The sequence below is a fragment of the Thermobia domestica genome, chromosome 1, assembly GCF_964235325.1.
Source record: "Thermobia domestica chromosome 1, izTheDome1.hap1.1, whole genome shotgun sequence".
Taxonomy (NCBI): Eukaryota; Metazoa; Arthropoda; class Insecta; order Zygentoma; family Lepismatidae; genus Thermobia; species Thermobia domestica.
Window position 1 is genome coordinate 136,720,202 of NC_137454.1, and position 16,290 is coordinate 136,736,491.

The 16,290-nt window shown below is 35.1% G+C and overlaps 1 protein-coding gene across 18 annotated transcripts in view; it reads right to left on the reverse strand.

Moving 5' to 3' along the window:
- Positions 1-4,505: 4,505 nt before the first annotated feature.
- The window catches only part of hts (adducin 1-like protein hts), a 233,651-nt gene continuing 221,866 nt past the window's right edge, over positions 4,506-16,290 (reverse strand). For 16 of the 18 annotated variants that reach the window (XM_081763624.1, XM_081763630.1, XM_081763607.1 and 13 more), the window contains 2 exons: positions 15,161-15,302; positions 4,506-8,232 (listed from right to left, as the gene is read on the reverse strand). In XM_081763624.1, the coding sequence (XP_081619750.1) occupies positions 15,177-15,302 (126 nt within the window). In that variant the 3' untranslated portion in view covers positions 4,506-8,232; positions 15,161-15,176. The remainder of the gene's footprint in view (positions 8,233-15,160; positions 15,303-16,290) is intronic. The other 2 variants (XM_081763652.1, XM_081763647.1) reach the window with 1 other exon arrangement.

Here is a 16,290-nt window from a genome sequence, read left to right on the forward strand (position 1 = left end):
AAGACCCTTCTGGAAGAGTACCTGCAAGGAAGATCATGGCAAATGTTAGTAATTCGCGATAATAATCTCTATCTTGTTTCTGACTTAATCGTATTTATAAAAATTTCAGCAAACGGAGCCGGGCATATTCAATTAAATCTTCCCCCACTACGGTACTTTTCATTATCATGTTCGACCAGGTCTCGCTTAATCTTTCCAACAAGCTTACATCTGATCTGGCAGTTGCCTATAATACTGCATCAAAAATGCTTCGTAACATTACTTTGCAAACGTGATGTCGGCATGGATGTAGACCAAATCAAGATTAAACATTTTCTCAATATTCATAAAGGTATCACTCATTTGACCTGTGTTGCCTGCAGTATGCCCCACTTTATTACGGTTTCGTAAACGGTAATAGCCTAGTTTTCTTCTCTCTATATTTGAATTTCAAATATCTAATAGCAGTTCTTTCCATAATAATAATGGCTAATTTATCAACCTTTCCCACATCAGATAAAACTCGAAGTAACTTGCCGGCCCTGTGCAACATCAAAGCGTTGCAATCTGCTTATTATATTTTCTTGGAGTTTCTTCTTTCGGTATTGAAGTTAAGTTACGATTGATATGTTTCCAATATTACATTTGAAATCTTCTGCAGTCGTTCGAAGAGTTCGCATCTGTCGCGAATTTCAGACACGTGGAGTAAGAAAGCTTAGTATGGGTGGCGCATGAAAAATGCTCTGCTCTCTTACTGATATGGCGTAACTTTATGTTTATCTTGACAGTATTATTGCAATGTCTTTTTCCTCTGCACTATCACTGCTTGGCAATACTAGGAATTTTAACCATCAAGTTTTGTTCCATTTACAGGTAAATGGTTTTCTTTCCCCTATTTTCTTCTCCGATGGCGTTAAATTTAGTAGATGACAACGGAACCCGGTCGTCCTTCCTTCCGTTGCAGTAATAACTACTTATCTTTTTAGTTCTTAATGACGTTTAGTGCTTTCTTATCAGCAACATTAAATTATATTCTTTCATTTCCCCCATTAACTTTGTAGGCTATTTTCCCCCCCTACCTTATTTCCTATTCAAATGCTTCTGTAAATCTTTCCAGTTTTTGTATCAAAAATTATCTTTACGGTTAAAGTAGCACTAGAACTTTTCATTTTTCATTTGATTTCACGTGACCAAAAATGTCAGAAACAGGCATACAGCATGATGATAAGCATCAAGTCTCGAACCAACCTCCACCAGCATCCAGCACCCTTTGTCAACGTTCCAGTAGCTACGCAATGCCTCGGTGATAAACTCTGGGGTTTTGGACGCAAAGAAGTCCATGAGTGCGTGCGCCAGGTCTGCGTTTTTGTTGAAGGGTTTCCCACGGAGGTGGTTGTCCAGGGAATGGAATAGATGGGAATCTGATAGAACTATGTCCGGCGATTATGGTGGATGGGCTAGTGTCTCCCAACCAAGTCGCTGAATGGTATAGCTGGACGTCCATGCCTTGTGTGGTCTCGCATTGTCGTGGATGTTCAGAACACCTTTGCGATTAACTATCACTGGCACCTCCCGCTGCAACGCATGTTCACCCTGTTGCAGCTACTGCAAATACAAGCCCGTAGTGGGATGGTGTGGTCTGGTGGTAGGAGATCGTTATTCACCACTTGGTGACTAGTCCACTACATACAGAACATGATTTTGAGTGAGTGCAGAGGTGGACTTCATGTGTGTGGCGTAGGGTCATGTGGTGACAACCAATGTCTGGAATGCTTAGAAGTGTCATACTGAACCCACTTTTCATCACTCGTGAGCTCGGATCAAATGGTATGTTGCGGTGCCAAGACAGCAACGACAGACTGTCGTTGTTCCATGTTGACTGTCAAAAATATGTGGGTACCCTCAACTAGCACACCTTTTTTGTGAGACGCAGGTGAAGTCTTGTTTTTTCTTTCTTCTTCTTTTTAACTTTTCCCGAAAATCTGGAAGCGTCCGCAGTGTGATAATAAGGCCACATGTTTGACTGCTTCCAGGGCCTCGTCGCGTCCTGTGGTATCCCACTGCGGAGTCCATCACAAAGGCTCAGATCTCCCGACCGAAACTTCTGGATTCAATGCCTGGCGTACTGATACGTTCGTTCACAGCATCCTCTCCAATGCCTGAAATGGAACATATTTATTCGACCATTTCATGTGCATGCCGACAGGCCTCCAAGTCATACAGCAAACAATCGCGAATGTGCTGCTTTGATACTTCCATTTCTCTTCGATACTTGGCGGGCAGTGATTGTTGTTGTTTAATGCCCCTTTTCAGCACGAGACTATAATACATGAACCTACAATTTATAGTGGGATCCGAACCACCGTAATGCGTCCAAATGTCAAGTATAACTCACTACAAATGAAACCCGTGGCCTCGTGCATTAAAGTCGCGCGCTAGCTACTACGCCAGTGGGATACTGCTATTGCTGCTGCTTTTTAGGAATCACCAACTTAGTAACGTAAACATTAACTGAAGTAATGAACAGAACTAACACGAAATCTCGTAACTTTAGCTTACTGGTTTTGCAATTTGAACAGACTGAAGTCAGAGAGGGATAGCGGTGTAAACACCCCAGCTCTATCTCACCAGACTTTAGTTATGTTGGCAAAGGCAACCCAAGCAGCAAACTAATTAAAATTTGCAACATGAAATTTCAGCACACATTGTCCTGTTCTAATAATTACAAAATTAAGAATTTTTTTTTTTTAAAAGTTAAAACTCGAAACTTTATAGCCTTTTAGAGTAGTTTTAAAATTATCTAATTAAGATGAAATTTTACAGAGAGTAATTTTTCGTGGATTCAAATACTTCTGGGGTTGCGAGGTGAAAAACACCTTCAGAAAATCACGTATAATTACAGACCACCCTGAAAGACACATTTATTATTAACTATGAGGAAATACGAAATGTTTTAGTGATTTTTTAATTGTTCTTACATGTAAGTTATACTTAACAAATCTTGCCCAATCCCAAATATCCTACATATGGAAAGACAGCTTCGAAAACTTGGGCAGAATTGGATTGAAAAGGAACTTATTGTATAAATATATAACATCCAATCTTAATTAGGAATATTTTTACACCAGATTTACTGGAAAAGCAGAACAATTTCTCGGAGGTAATATTTTCAATCTAACCTAGAATTCAAGACTAGTATTCTCTTGGGCTACTGCATTTCTCAGTTCTGTATTTAGAATATAGACTTCTTGCTGTAACATATTCCTTCGTCTCTTTCACATAAGGAAGTCGATCATCAAATATTGGAATATCCTTGTATCTTGTGGTGTTTTGTGTCAATGATCTAGCCAGCTATACACCAAAGGGTAACATTATTCTCGCCCTCCCTATTATCGCACTTCACTTCACCAATACGTTGATTTTGCTTTTCTTCTTGTTCTGAAACAGAATCAACTCTTAATATTTTTATGGTTCCAGAATATGTGAACAATGCGATTATATCATCTTAAACGCAGACTATAATATGAGCAATCTATATTTTATGCTGTAGCAGACTATGAGACTAGTATCTTGTTGCTTTTTCAGTTTATATATTATCTGATTCTTAGTCGGACACCAATCTGACTGATGCCAATGGTACTTTTAAGTTACATGTTACATCGCTTTTAATAAGTTAGTGCCAATCATTCGGATCACAGACTAATGAACTTAGGCAGTGGGCCTTCATGATTGTTTTACGAAAATATTTTGTCCTAAACGCTCGTTCATCTTGCAACACATTTTTATTTTCTTGTAAGTTAGTATTCTGTTCTTAACCCCTTGCACTGAAATGACGAGTCTAGCTCGTCATAGCCTCCCGGTGCCAAATCGCACAATAACAAGCTACACTCGTCATAAAATTTAAACTATTGTAGCATCACGTAGGGTTACTATATTTTTGTTTTGAAAGTTATATAATGATAAACCATCTATAATACATTTTTATAACTTATACTTCAATTATCAAAATTCAGAAAATAAATCGTAGTGGAAGGGGTTAAAATTCCTGACAATCTTCAAAATGTTAAAACAAAAGATAAAACTAATGATTTCTTTAATAGCCTTTCGTGAGCGAATCGAACGAAAAATATGGAAATACTTCTTACAGTATATAGAGGTATATGCTTGCTATATTTAGCCCTCACAGATATTTTAATACGGCATGATCGGGATATCAAAATTCTAAAATTCAACCATTTTCAGAACAAAGAAAAATTCCCGCAGAATAATAACTTTTGGGATAATCAATTCGAAAAACTACACAAAAATTGCACTGTTTTTACATATGAAGATCTGAACTAAATTATTTTGAAATAGTTTAGAAAAATTTACAGATTACAGTGTATTTGTGGAAAAGTTTCAGTCTTACCAGGCCGTCCAATTACTGACGTCGTAACTTAGGAATAAACTAAAGCACCAACTAAACAAATGAAAGTCAGTTCATTTAAGAACTTTCGTTCTTTAATGTATTAAAACTGCAGTAACCATTATGGACAACTGCCTTTACTTTTTATTGGACAGACTTTATTGTACATAATTAATTTTTCCCGTGGAAAAAAAGTAACAGAAATACAACGTTGACAGTAAACAGTATTAAGAGCCATTACTTATTTCTTTTAAAAAAATCTATACAGATATCTTTTGCAAAAGAGTACCCACTGTGACGTTTAGTGTTATTTTTGTATGTATGTGTGTTAGCAATAAAGTCCCAATACATGTTTCAAAATATTTATTGGCATGCTAAGAAAACATCTGAAATATTAAGAAATTATTTTTGTATTTACTCAGGAGTTTCCTATTTCATTCTTGTTATTTGTTAGTAATCACAGATTATATTTATTCTTGTGTCTTTCAAGCATGTATAACATGATATAGTACAGGAAATAGAAGAAAGAATAGCTATAACACATTATAAAATTAAATATTAATGAATGATGTCAGCATTTGTTACCTATTATTTTACAAAAATCACTGTTGAAAAGAGAGACAATTATATTTAATCCGCTGGAAACCTAACTTATACGATCACAATGTCAGAATTAAAGCTTATTTTGTTCAAGTAAATTATAGAACGTACATTGCAAGCGAAAAATCAAAGTTTCGAGCTAACATTGTTAGGAACTTCGAAGTTGATTTATTACACATGAGGAAAATACTGGAGTTATCTGAACAGTTCAATGATTACATATTTGGATGAAAGTTTTTTTTTTTTTTTTTTGGTTTTATTATAATAATTGTCATTGGCAGCTGAAAAAAAAAATGCAGCAGTTCTATAGTGAATAACTAGTTGAGATATTTCGTGTTTACTTGATCTAGGACGCCAATAAAGTATGCTAGTGCGTTTGGTAAATGGTGCAGCAACTTCTGCGTAACGCATTTCATAGATGTAACTACGTGCACATTAAACATACTTAACTGATGATAATTTGTACTTATGCCCACTTTGATCATTATAGAAGTCACTATGCGGACATTAAATATTCATAACTGACAATGATTGTACATTTGTCCATTTGATCATGAAATCATAACTAACGAGTAAGTCTATGCCAAAATGACTGCAACTATACAATAGTATTTTAAAAATTTGTTTCAGTAAACCATAATTTTTTTCCTTTTTAAAAATATTTTTACAAACCGAAATCCTTCGTACATCAAGCTTACAACATTTCAAGCATATGGATTAAGACCTCCCAATATGTATATTCAGACAAAATCCGTTATGTTAAGCTATTTCCAACAAAATTGATTAGGTGTTAGACATTTGAAATGCTCGTACTTCTGACAAGGACAAGTGGGATCCTTAGTAATACTTGCAAAATTTACCAGTCTCGCAATGACCTGCTTTAGTTGTGACCCATTTTAATTGTATGACTGAGTACCAAGGGATTACATGACAGTATATACACGCATGCGACTGACGTCAGGACTATAATATAAAAGAATTTCGTAGATCTATCTCATTTTCTTAATCTAAAGCACTTTGAAGACAAGATCTAAAAGAAAAACAATGCTGGCATCGTTCAGTATATACATACACAACACACTAATTAGATGTAGAAGTATTCAATTTTTTATACTCCTATTCGTTCTTCCACATTTCCTGTTAATAAACGCAATTGTTTATCTCAAGCTTTTCTTTTTAATTTTTTCACAAGAATGGATAGGATATTTTGAATGAAAAAGGAGAATCACATTAACATCCCACAATTTCCTAATAATGAAACTGTGGAATACATTCATTCTCGTTAGTACAAAGAAGATTATCAAAGATATTTTCTCTTATTTTTTCCCTTTCTTTGATAAAAATTAGATAGAGATATAATTTACTATTTTCTTTGAAATAGACCTTTACCACTTATGAAATTTATGTGAGAAACTACTTTTAATATTATCAGTAATATTAATAAATCTTCTGATTTTGTTTTGCACTACGCAAATTGCCTTGCTTTTATGATTTGTGTTTCAGCGATCGCTAGGAAGCAAATAACAACGTGAACAAACAGCATACCCACAAGTAACAAGGTAAGACACTTTTTATTAAACCTAGGAAACAGGCACACTCCAAGCTTGCGAGCTGGTGCACATTTTTACGAATATTATTCAAGAACGACGAAACAGATAATGAAAGAAATATTTTTTTAAAAAGTCCACAATATTAAGGTTGTGAATATTTGCTTTAGAATTATTTTCCTCTTAACTATTAGGAATTCTAAATTTCCGCTTTGCATTTTTGAAAGAATATACAAAAATCTAAAGCTGTAGTTATAAATTTCGCCGACATTATAACCAATAATGTTTACGTCATATTAGGTAGGACAATGTCAATCCTATCAATAGTGTGCACCACCTCACAAGTGCTGCACCTGGTTCAAGAACAATTAATGTTCTATAAAATTCTTATCGTAGTCCTAGTGTGAAATCGTATTTTTCTTTTGCGATTTTTCTCAAACTGTAAAACATTACATAATATTTTCTTTTCTTAAAGATTACACTAGTTTTACACTACTGACCTATAAAAATTTACTACATAAAAGCTCATAAAACATCGATGGCATACATAACAAATTTGACAGCAGTTGTGTACTTTTTTTTGTAACAACAAAAGCGATGATGCAGACACCTGAGAATATTCTTGACAACCATTAGGATAATGTTTTTGTATCTTTAAATAACTTTGTATTTTCTTTATATGAAAAAACTAATATATAATAATCTCATAAGAGGTCTGCATCATAACGAAAGCTTTCTCTTAGTTTTAAAATTATTTAATCATTATAACCTATAAAATATCTCTTGCTAGTAGTACATTATAAAGCTTACGAATTACATTTCTTTCTTTTCAAAAAAGAAATTAAAAAATCCCCAAAATAACTTTGTGCACCAAGAACTGCATTATAAGGAGTATTTCATTCAATTTGTTTTAACTTCATCATATATATATAGATATCTTCTATGGATTTCCTTTAAACATAGTAAATTATTCCACAGGTGCTGTTAAAATGTCATCGTATAAAACATACAAGCTATATTCTACATATATTTCAAAAAATGTCAAAAAGCATTTTGGGGTTGGGGAGAAAGAGGAAGAAACGCTTTTACTAAACCACAATAAGAACGATCAATTATCTATATTATATAGACATCCCATTTTTGTATATTAGCACAGATTATTACTTGTTACCCATGCAAAAAAATATAGTCTGTACAAGGAAAAAAAGCACACAATTCAGACCATCAGCACTTTTCTTATCAGTTTGTCTGAAAATTAAAAAAAAATAAGGTAACAAATTACAGTTGCTTCTTTAACATATTTCTGGACAAAAGTCTTCAAGAAAAAACATGACACCTACGGTGTTAATGCAAGAACTCACTCCTTTTTTGTTAGTTACCATTTAAGTAAAGACACACTCTTGATCTTCTTGTATATATATTTTCTTTCTTGCCACACGTTTTTTCCTTGTATAACGTCTTCGGACACACATGCAGGGATTATCCCACTATATGTTGCAAGCATTTTTTTTTTTAAAGTTCTAATCCATTTTTATTTTCTTTTTTTTTTTTTTTTTTTTGCGGATATATTAGCAAGTGGAACACACTAACCAGTTATCAGCGACTATACAATTAGTTGCAAAGTGGCAGTCTTCATACGTTCTCAATTTTTTCTATTAAAAAAGGGGGGATGACATTAGAAATTAATTCACCTGGCAGTGTCTGCAAAGAGATTGAAAAAAAAAAAAAAAAGAATTAGTATTATTTAATGTATGTATTTATGTAATATCGCCTGTTTATTTCAAGAATGACATAATTCAAAAATCACCCTTATTGACTTATGGGTAGAAAATAAAAGCTAATCTTGAAGTCTATCTCTGGTAAAAATTTCACAGATGTGCCTCCAAATCTGAGCGCTAGAGACCACTTTGCGTCGTTCCTGCACCCATTTGTTTTCATTGCGTTTTGAAACTTCAAACACTTCTCCTGAAAAGTTTTAGAAATTTTGAATTTATGTCATTCTTGAAATAAACAGGCAAATATATATAAGTCAATAAGCTAAATACCCCTATAATGTCAATGTTAGTCCAATTATATAATTTTTAGAGCCACACCCGCTCATCCTCGGTCGCTAAATGTACGAAGAACAATGAAATCACATACTTACTAGTCCATAATTCACATTAACATATCATGGTAGAAAAATAACTGGACAACGAACTAATTATTCTACTATTGTACTGAAAATATCGCAGAATTTTAACGTGACCGGAACAAGAATTATATCAACTGTTAATATATACTAGTCCAGAAGTTAAGAAACATCACGGGGAATGACTTATGAATGAAGACTGGATGCTAATTCAGGTCTGTGGAATTGGACGTGTGAGCGAGATACCCAGGGACCACACTCAAGATCAAAACATGAACACGGCAAATGACACTGCAAGGCGCCTTTCACCCCATGTGGGTTCATACTATCGATTATTCACCGGTCCCGTTTGACATTACTCGAAACATTCAAATATACGATGTGAATACCCCGAACGGGACCCCCAAGTTGCACAATGTGTTCCCATGCCATGGATGAAGTTGCCAGAGCAAATGGAAGTTGTACGCACCTATGGTACTGTACCCTACTCTTGCACAAGCACCCGTCGGAGGTCCGAAATGGGAGTTTTCGTGTTGCAATTCGACACCTCAAATCGGATTAAGATCCGGAAAGTATGGAAGGAAGCGCTGCTCCAAGTATTCCTATGCCTCCTATGCCCTGTAAAAACGGGCATTATCGTCCACTAGATGAAACCCAGAGCCATGTGCACCACAGAAACTGTTATTGTTCAAGAATAACCCGATAGATCATACTTGTCACAGAACTTTGCGGCAACACATACAGGGGTGACTGTGACCATGGCCTGGACACAGTCATAACTTCGTTTTACAAAATTGTCTGGGTCATCACATGCCCTAGTCCTAGCCTGATGTACAGATGTCTACAATCACTCTCCAAACTGAATCGGAACTCAATTAAGATTGCCTCACTCCCACTGTTCTTGGGTCCATGCAAGGTGAATTTGACACAGTGTTAAGCAGTCCTGATGGTGTAGTGGTATTAATGGAATGACTAGCGGGTCATCTTGCGTACACGAATACTTCATGTAGTCGTTGACACACTGTTTGTCGGGAGACATGTGTCCCAGAGGCTACTGTAAATTCTCGAGCTAATGTAAATACAATACTAGTTCGACGTCGTCGGGCATTTAATACCAGATAGCACTGGGCTACGGTATGTTGGCGACATGCCTTCGAGTATTTTCGTACACCCAGAATCTTGTCTACATCTGGAAATTACACTACGAGTCCCACTTAACTATGCACCCACTGCTCGTTGACTTTGCCCATGCTAATAAAATTATGACTGACTATGCTAATAAAATTATTTTAAAATAATAAATTTTCGAAAAGTAATGTTTGAAACACATTTCATGTTGAGCTAACTTTAGAATATTTTCTGCAAACCTACGCAATTCCTTTTTTTTTTCTTCTTTCTTCAAGTTAATAATTTATTGAAAAAAAGTAATATTTGGGGCGTTCAGAGCACAATGGATCCAAATCAATTTTCGGTAAAGTTCAGTTTTGCTCAGCAAAACAAATCTAACAAACCATGCGAAAAGGTGTGGGATAGTTTCATGTGACAGCCGCTAGACAGGGGCGTCAGTGGGGCAGGAGGGCTACCGCCCCCACATTGAATTTCAGATTTTGGGGGCAGTAAGGCAGTTTTACAAATCTTTTGATAAGCGAAGTCCAACAGAACAAGCTTGAGGTCCTTACACGGAATAAATACGGAGGAAATATAAATTATTAAAGCTGGAAAGTTGCTTAGGCCCAATTTCCAGAATTTTAAGCAGGCCCGAAACTCTAAAGTAGAGGCCAAATCCTTTGGAATCCTTGGACCAAAAAATATACGTGAGCGCAATATACCTACCTAGGTCTATAGTTTCTTACGGCGAATGGAAATGGATTATAACTGATCAAAATCCGTATTATTCGGTGTAAGGACTTCAATTTTTTTTTCTGTTGGAATTTGCTCAGCAAACAGTTTCTAAATCTGCATTACTGCCCCCAAAATCTGAAATTCGGATAGGGGGCAGATGACCTCTAAATGAAGGCCCTCTCTACCGTCAATCATACAAAATTCTAGATTGCATCCTGTTGTGCACTTTTTCTTTCTTTCATTTTGAATTCGTGGATGCGAAAATGACGTTTTCCGTCGGTTCATCTCGGATTTGTGGATGCAAAAATGATGTTTTCCGTCGGTTCATCTCGGATTCGTGGTTGCGAAAATATGACGTTTTCCGTCGGTGTATTCTTTTGGACACACCCTGCATTTATTTAACTTAAGTATGCATTACTGACTATGGCATTCGGAGCTTAACTTGTTAATTATTCCCACGCTGCAGTGTACACAATATAATGTTGACATCTTAAATTTATGAGCAAGGAGAATGAAATTAGCCGCCCTCCACCATCATCAACGCCCTTGTCTAGCGTTGTCCTATGAAACTCTACTCCACACCCTTTCACGTAGTTTTTGTTTCATTTATTTCGTACCCTTAGCTACAACGATACTACATTACCTGAGCAAAAGTGAACCTTTCTGAAAATTGACTTTGATCCCTTGTGCTCTAACGTTCCATATCTAAAAATATTTTATAAAAACTGAGTTGGAGCCAAATTTATCCTGCAACCTAAGTTTGATCGAAACGCATAAAATTACTTTGTTTAGTTTGATTGATTACAGTTTTGCATCAGTAGCAAGGCTATATGAGAGAGCTTGCTCCTTAAAGTGGAATCCGAACCACTAATTTTGAAATTTTACGTTGGATCACAGTCAAAATATATACAGCAAATTCCGACGTCTCGTGCTTCTACCCTCAAAATTTAATGTTAAAAGACCAAAAATTGCGCCCTGTAGTGTGATGCATACATAGACGAACAAATGAGATCAAATTGTCCCAGACATTGACGTTCGGCACTGATGTTGCAATATGTATCACGCTTTAATGCTTAGTTATTCGGCCGACTGCCATACCTTGCGCTTTCTCGCCTGGTTCCTTCATACAAGCTGAGCCAAGGTGTAAAGTTTTTAAGAAAATTTAGAACTGATGTGGGGAAGAGAGACGGAATAAAGTTTTCATAATATAATGAAAAGAAATTGATGATACAAAATTAATTCTTACTTGAAGTTCCCAGTTGCATCTCAACCACATCACTGACGTTAGAATTATCAGAAGCAATTTTGGGATCAATACCTCTATCATTTGTTTGGGTTTCTAGTTTTTTCACAGCATTGAACTTTTTCATAATGATTCTTCATTATTTGAAGTAAACCAACCATTTCTTTCTTACATGTTTTGGAATGAGTCGTAGGGTCGCTTTCTTATCTGATGGAGTTTGATTACTTTAATAAATTTGCTCAAAATGATGTCCTTTTTTTTTTTTCTTTCTTCTCGTAAAACTCATGTTAAACGATTCCAAGTTGTATGGAGACTGAAAACCAACATGTACTGTAGCAATGAATGTCTGCGATATTTTAATTTCAGAACCGCAATTTAGCAAAGAACCCTTGGTTTGTTTTCTGAATACAACACAAAAAGTTGTTTCCATAATAATTCTTATTTATTTATTTTTTAATATCAGTTCTACAAGTAGTCCAACTTTCGACTACGACACTTTCTCGCAAGATAACTGATAATCATTTAAACAATAAAATAAACGTTACAAACAAGGGGGAAAAGAGAGAAACTAAATTGTAGATCACCACATTGACATGCTGAACCCACGAGAAATCAAAACATTCACATGGCAAGAAAATAATCTTCTGAATGGCGAGCACTTTTTGACATTTTTTTCCTTTCTCTGGCATTTTTTTTACAAAGATAAAATAAAATAAAAATAAACACGTGTTTAAAACAAGTCTTAAAAATACACGTGATTAAAACAAAATGTTTATAAGTTACACAAAATTTGTTTCAAACAAAATCAATTGTTTAAAAGAAGTTTGAATAATTTGTTTTAAATAAAACAAACCTGTAACCAAGTATGTTAAACAATCTCCCCTGCCGATAATTGCATGGTACAAAATTTCAGCGTTCGTTCTTAGTTTAAAAGTTATAAGGGCGTATTAAGATAAATGGTTCACTCCTTATATATGTATATTACAAAAAAGATTCTATAGAATTTGTTGACATTCAATTTTATTCAGATTCACTTCGTACTAAAATGGCACTCAACTTTTGTTTTATATATATATATATATATAAATATATATATATATGTCTAAATACCAATTAGTTTCAAAGCCAAGATATACACACAGATAGGAGGACTAGATCAATGAGTGATAAACCGATATAATCATGAACTATTTGAACTGCAACACTGAAACAGGAACAGCTTTAAATATATCAAATACTACAGATGTGTGGATGACACAGTTATACTGATCCGTATCAATCTAATATAAGATATTTGGGCTGGCAGCGGTCAGGCGACGATTGCAACGCTGAGCTGTTGATGGTGATGTTAGGTCAACTCTGTAGTACGTGAGACGCAGTAGAATGACAGTGTGTAGAAATTGAGCAGACTGTGAAATACAGAATGGACGATCTCTCATTTCCAAAGAGGGCAAATTGTTGATGCTACGAGCGATGACTGCCTACAAAACTCACGACAAAACCACATCGGCAAGAGTAACTGAGGTCGGAAGGGAACCCCCAATGACAGGTCCTGCCGAGCATTAAATGTGGATTGTGACTCAAGTGCAAGTGATAGAACTCACGCAATATCTCTCATAATGTCAGCAATCATAGTCCGCCTCAAATTACACGACAGACAAACGGGGTCGGGTTGTACGGGAGAAAAAGCTGACAAAGGACCATAATACTTTAGCACGACTTCAATGATGTCGCAAACATGCAACATGGACCGCTAATGGTTGAAAACGTGTGATATGGTCGGATGAGTGATTGTTTACCTTATTTCAAACCACGAGTCTTGTTCTGTGTGTGGCGGATGCCTAAAGAAGTATGATCCACACTATGTCCACTCAACCGTGCAACACTGCGGCGGTTCTGTGAGCCGCAATATCCTGGTTTTCAGTGGATCCTGTACTGACGATTACCGGTTGTGTCACTGGCCGTGATTATGTCGCCATTTTGGGAAACTATGTGCATCCTATGGTCCAGTATTTTTTAAACGGCAATAATGCCATATTTCAGGACAATAATGCGCTCATTCAGAGGGCTGCACCTGTCATGGCGTGGTTTGAAGCATGTTAGAGTGAAGCTGAACACCTCCCCTGACCCGCTCAACCCCCAAACCTGAACGTAATTGAATACTTGTGATCGCCTTTTCAAAACACGAGTTCGATCCAGATTTCTACCTCCATCTCCTCTCATACAACTGACCGATGAATGTTGTAATATTCTACTTGCTACCATTCATGACCTCTTTAACACCATTTTATTCCATGTCACATCAGACCTCTTGAAGGTGAAGGGTTTCATTAATCTGTAAATTGCACTTTTTTCAGGAGTTTCCATTAAATTGATAACGATCTGTAGTTTATAAAACAGACCAACTGTAAAGTTTCAGAAATTTAATTATATACATCCAAAAATTTGATATGCTCGGTCTACAGAACACAAAATCCAATTTAAATTTAACCAATTTGCGAACCATGATACGAATTTTATGTACTCTTAATAACTGGACAAGTAAATATATGAATTCTATTGATTTCATTGTTCTTTATTATTGAGCGGCCACGAATGAGAGCTGGTGCTGCGCTCGATATTACATCGCTAGAACTGTACTAGTACTGTTATTTTATACATATTATATATATATATCTCGATGGTTGAGCGCCAAAAGGGCGTAACTGTCGAATTTTAAAATTTGGAGGTAATGCTATGAGGACATGTATAATGGAGTCAATTTTCTTGTGCCAAGACGCCTTAATGAAAATCTCTATCCTTGGAACGTTATTCGAAAATGATATAAAGGTATAACTGAGTTATTAGCATTTGGTTCTGTGCCAGAGAGGCACATATCACTTAAGCCTCTAAACTAATAAAATTGCAGTTACGTCTTTTTGGCGCTCAACCATCGATATATATATATATATATATATATATATATATATATATATATATATATATATATATGGGGTATGTTCCATAAAAGTTTGGTGTGATTGGCTTACAATTTTAAAATCTAGAATGAAATATACGCAACTATAGTTGTGCAGTTTTCATGGTTCTATAATGTTGTTCAAAGATAGATTTAAAAGTGAAATAGAAATATTTCTTAAGTATTTGTTAATTCGCTCGTTGGTAGTGCAGATCTGGATAAAGTTACTACTTCAACAGAAATTTTGAATCCCTTGTTGGATTTCACTATACGAGAATTTAACACTTTGTAATGCAATTTCTTTTAGAAGAAAAGCTGTGAGGAGTAACTTCCGAGTTTTAAATTCAGTTAACTACGTAAGAAATTCACATATAACCACTATTCACTACATTAGACATAATAGATTTTACAACACATATAAAAGTTAAATGACCCTCTACAAGTAGCAGTATCCAACCTTAAAGTTTTCTCCTCTATGCTTCAGCTAACTTCTTCTTATCTTTCTTCTTCTTCAAGAAAGATGGTGTTCTCAAACCTTTCTTCTTCTTTTCTTTCTTTTTAGGCGATTCTTCTGTGGACACATCCTTCGTAGGAGAGCCCTGAAAGATTAGAATCATTACGGTTTAGAAAAAACAGTAATAAAAAACTAAGCTAAAAGAGTAAACATACTTCTCAAGATCACTTACTTTCTATTAAAAATACAGTTTAAAGTTTTTACCATGTCAAATTCTACAGAATTCACTACTCGCGCTAAAAATTTCCAGCCTAAAGATAAAACTAACATTTTTAGCAATGACTTTTAATGACATTACTCTTAAATGCTTATGTTACATATTATTATTATCATTATCATTATTACATTAAGAATTTTTGAGTTTCATGACCCACGATTATGCACGGAGGTAACTAATGCTGAGAAGGATAATATGGTGAAATGATGGACGTGGCTGGAAACGGGTGAACCGAGCAACCCATGCACAAGGTGTTTGTTTATCGTAAATCCCACTTTGCACGAGCTAGGATTGAACCAGGGACTCTTATATGCCAGATGTGAGTGCTCTACTACTGATCCCCAGCGATAATAATAATAAAGATACTTCAAAATTAGTTTGGATAAAAATAGCGCTAAGGCGATTAAAAATGAAATAAGAATATGGTAGAAGTTTATTGAAAGATTGTAATATTTCATTATTATCTGTATTTATAAATTAGCTTTATTATTATTATTATTTATAAATTAGCGAAGCTGTTACTCGTACGTACGCCATGATAGGACAAGATTGAAGCTTAATTTCATAATCTAATATTTCCATGAGTTTTAAAAATCCTTTTGAACATTTTTATACGTCAAAGCTGTTATAAGATTTTAAGGCGTTACTCCAGAAATGTTTAATGGCATTTACTTACAAACTGAAAAGTGGCTATAATATGGCCGTGACGTGTTTCAAAAAGTAAGAAATAATAGTAACCAATATCTGTTTAAAATGTTTGCACGTGAATAATATATACTTCCATGAAAGAAAAGCATTCTTTAACAAAAGTTGCCTTTAATGACCGTAGTTTAGCGTTCCTTTTCAGTATATGAGA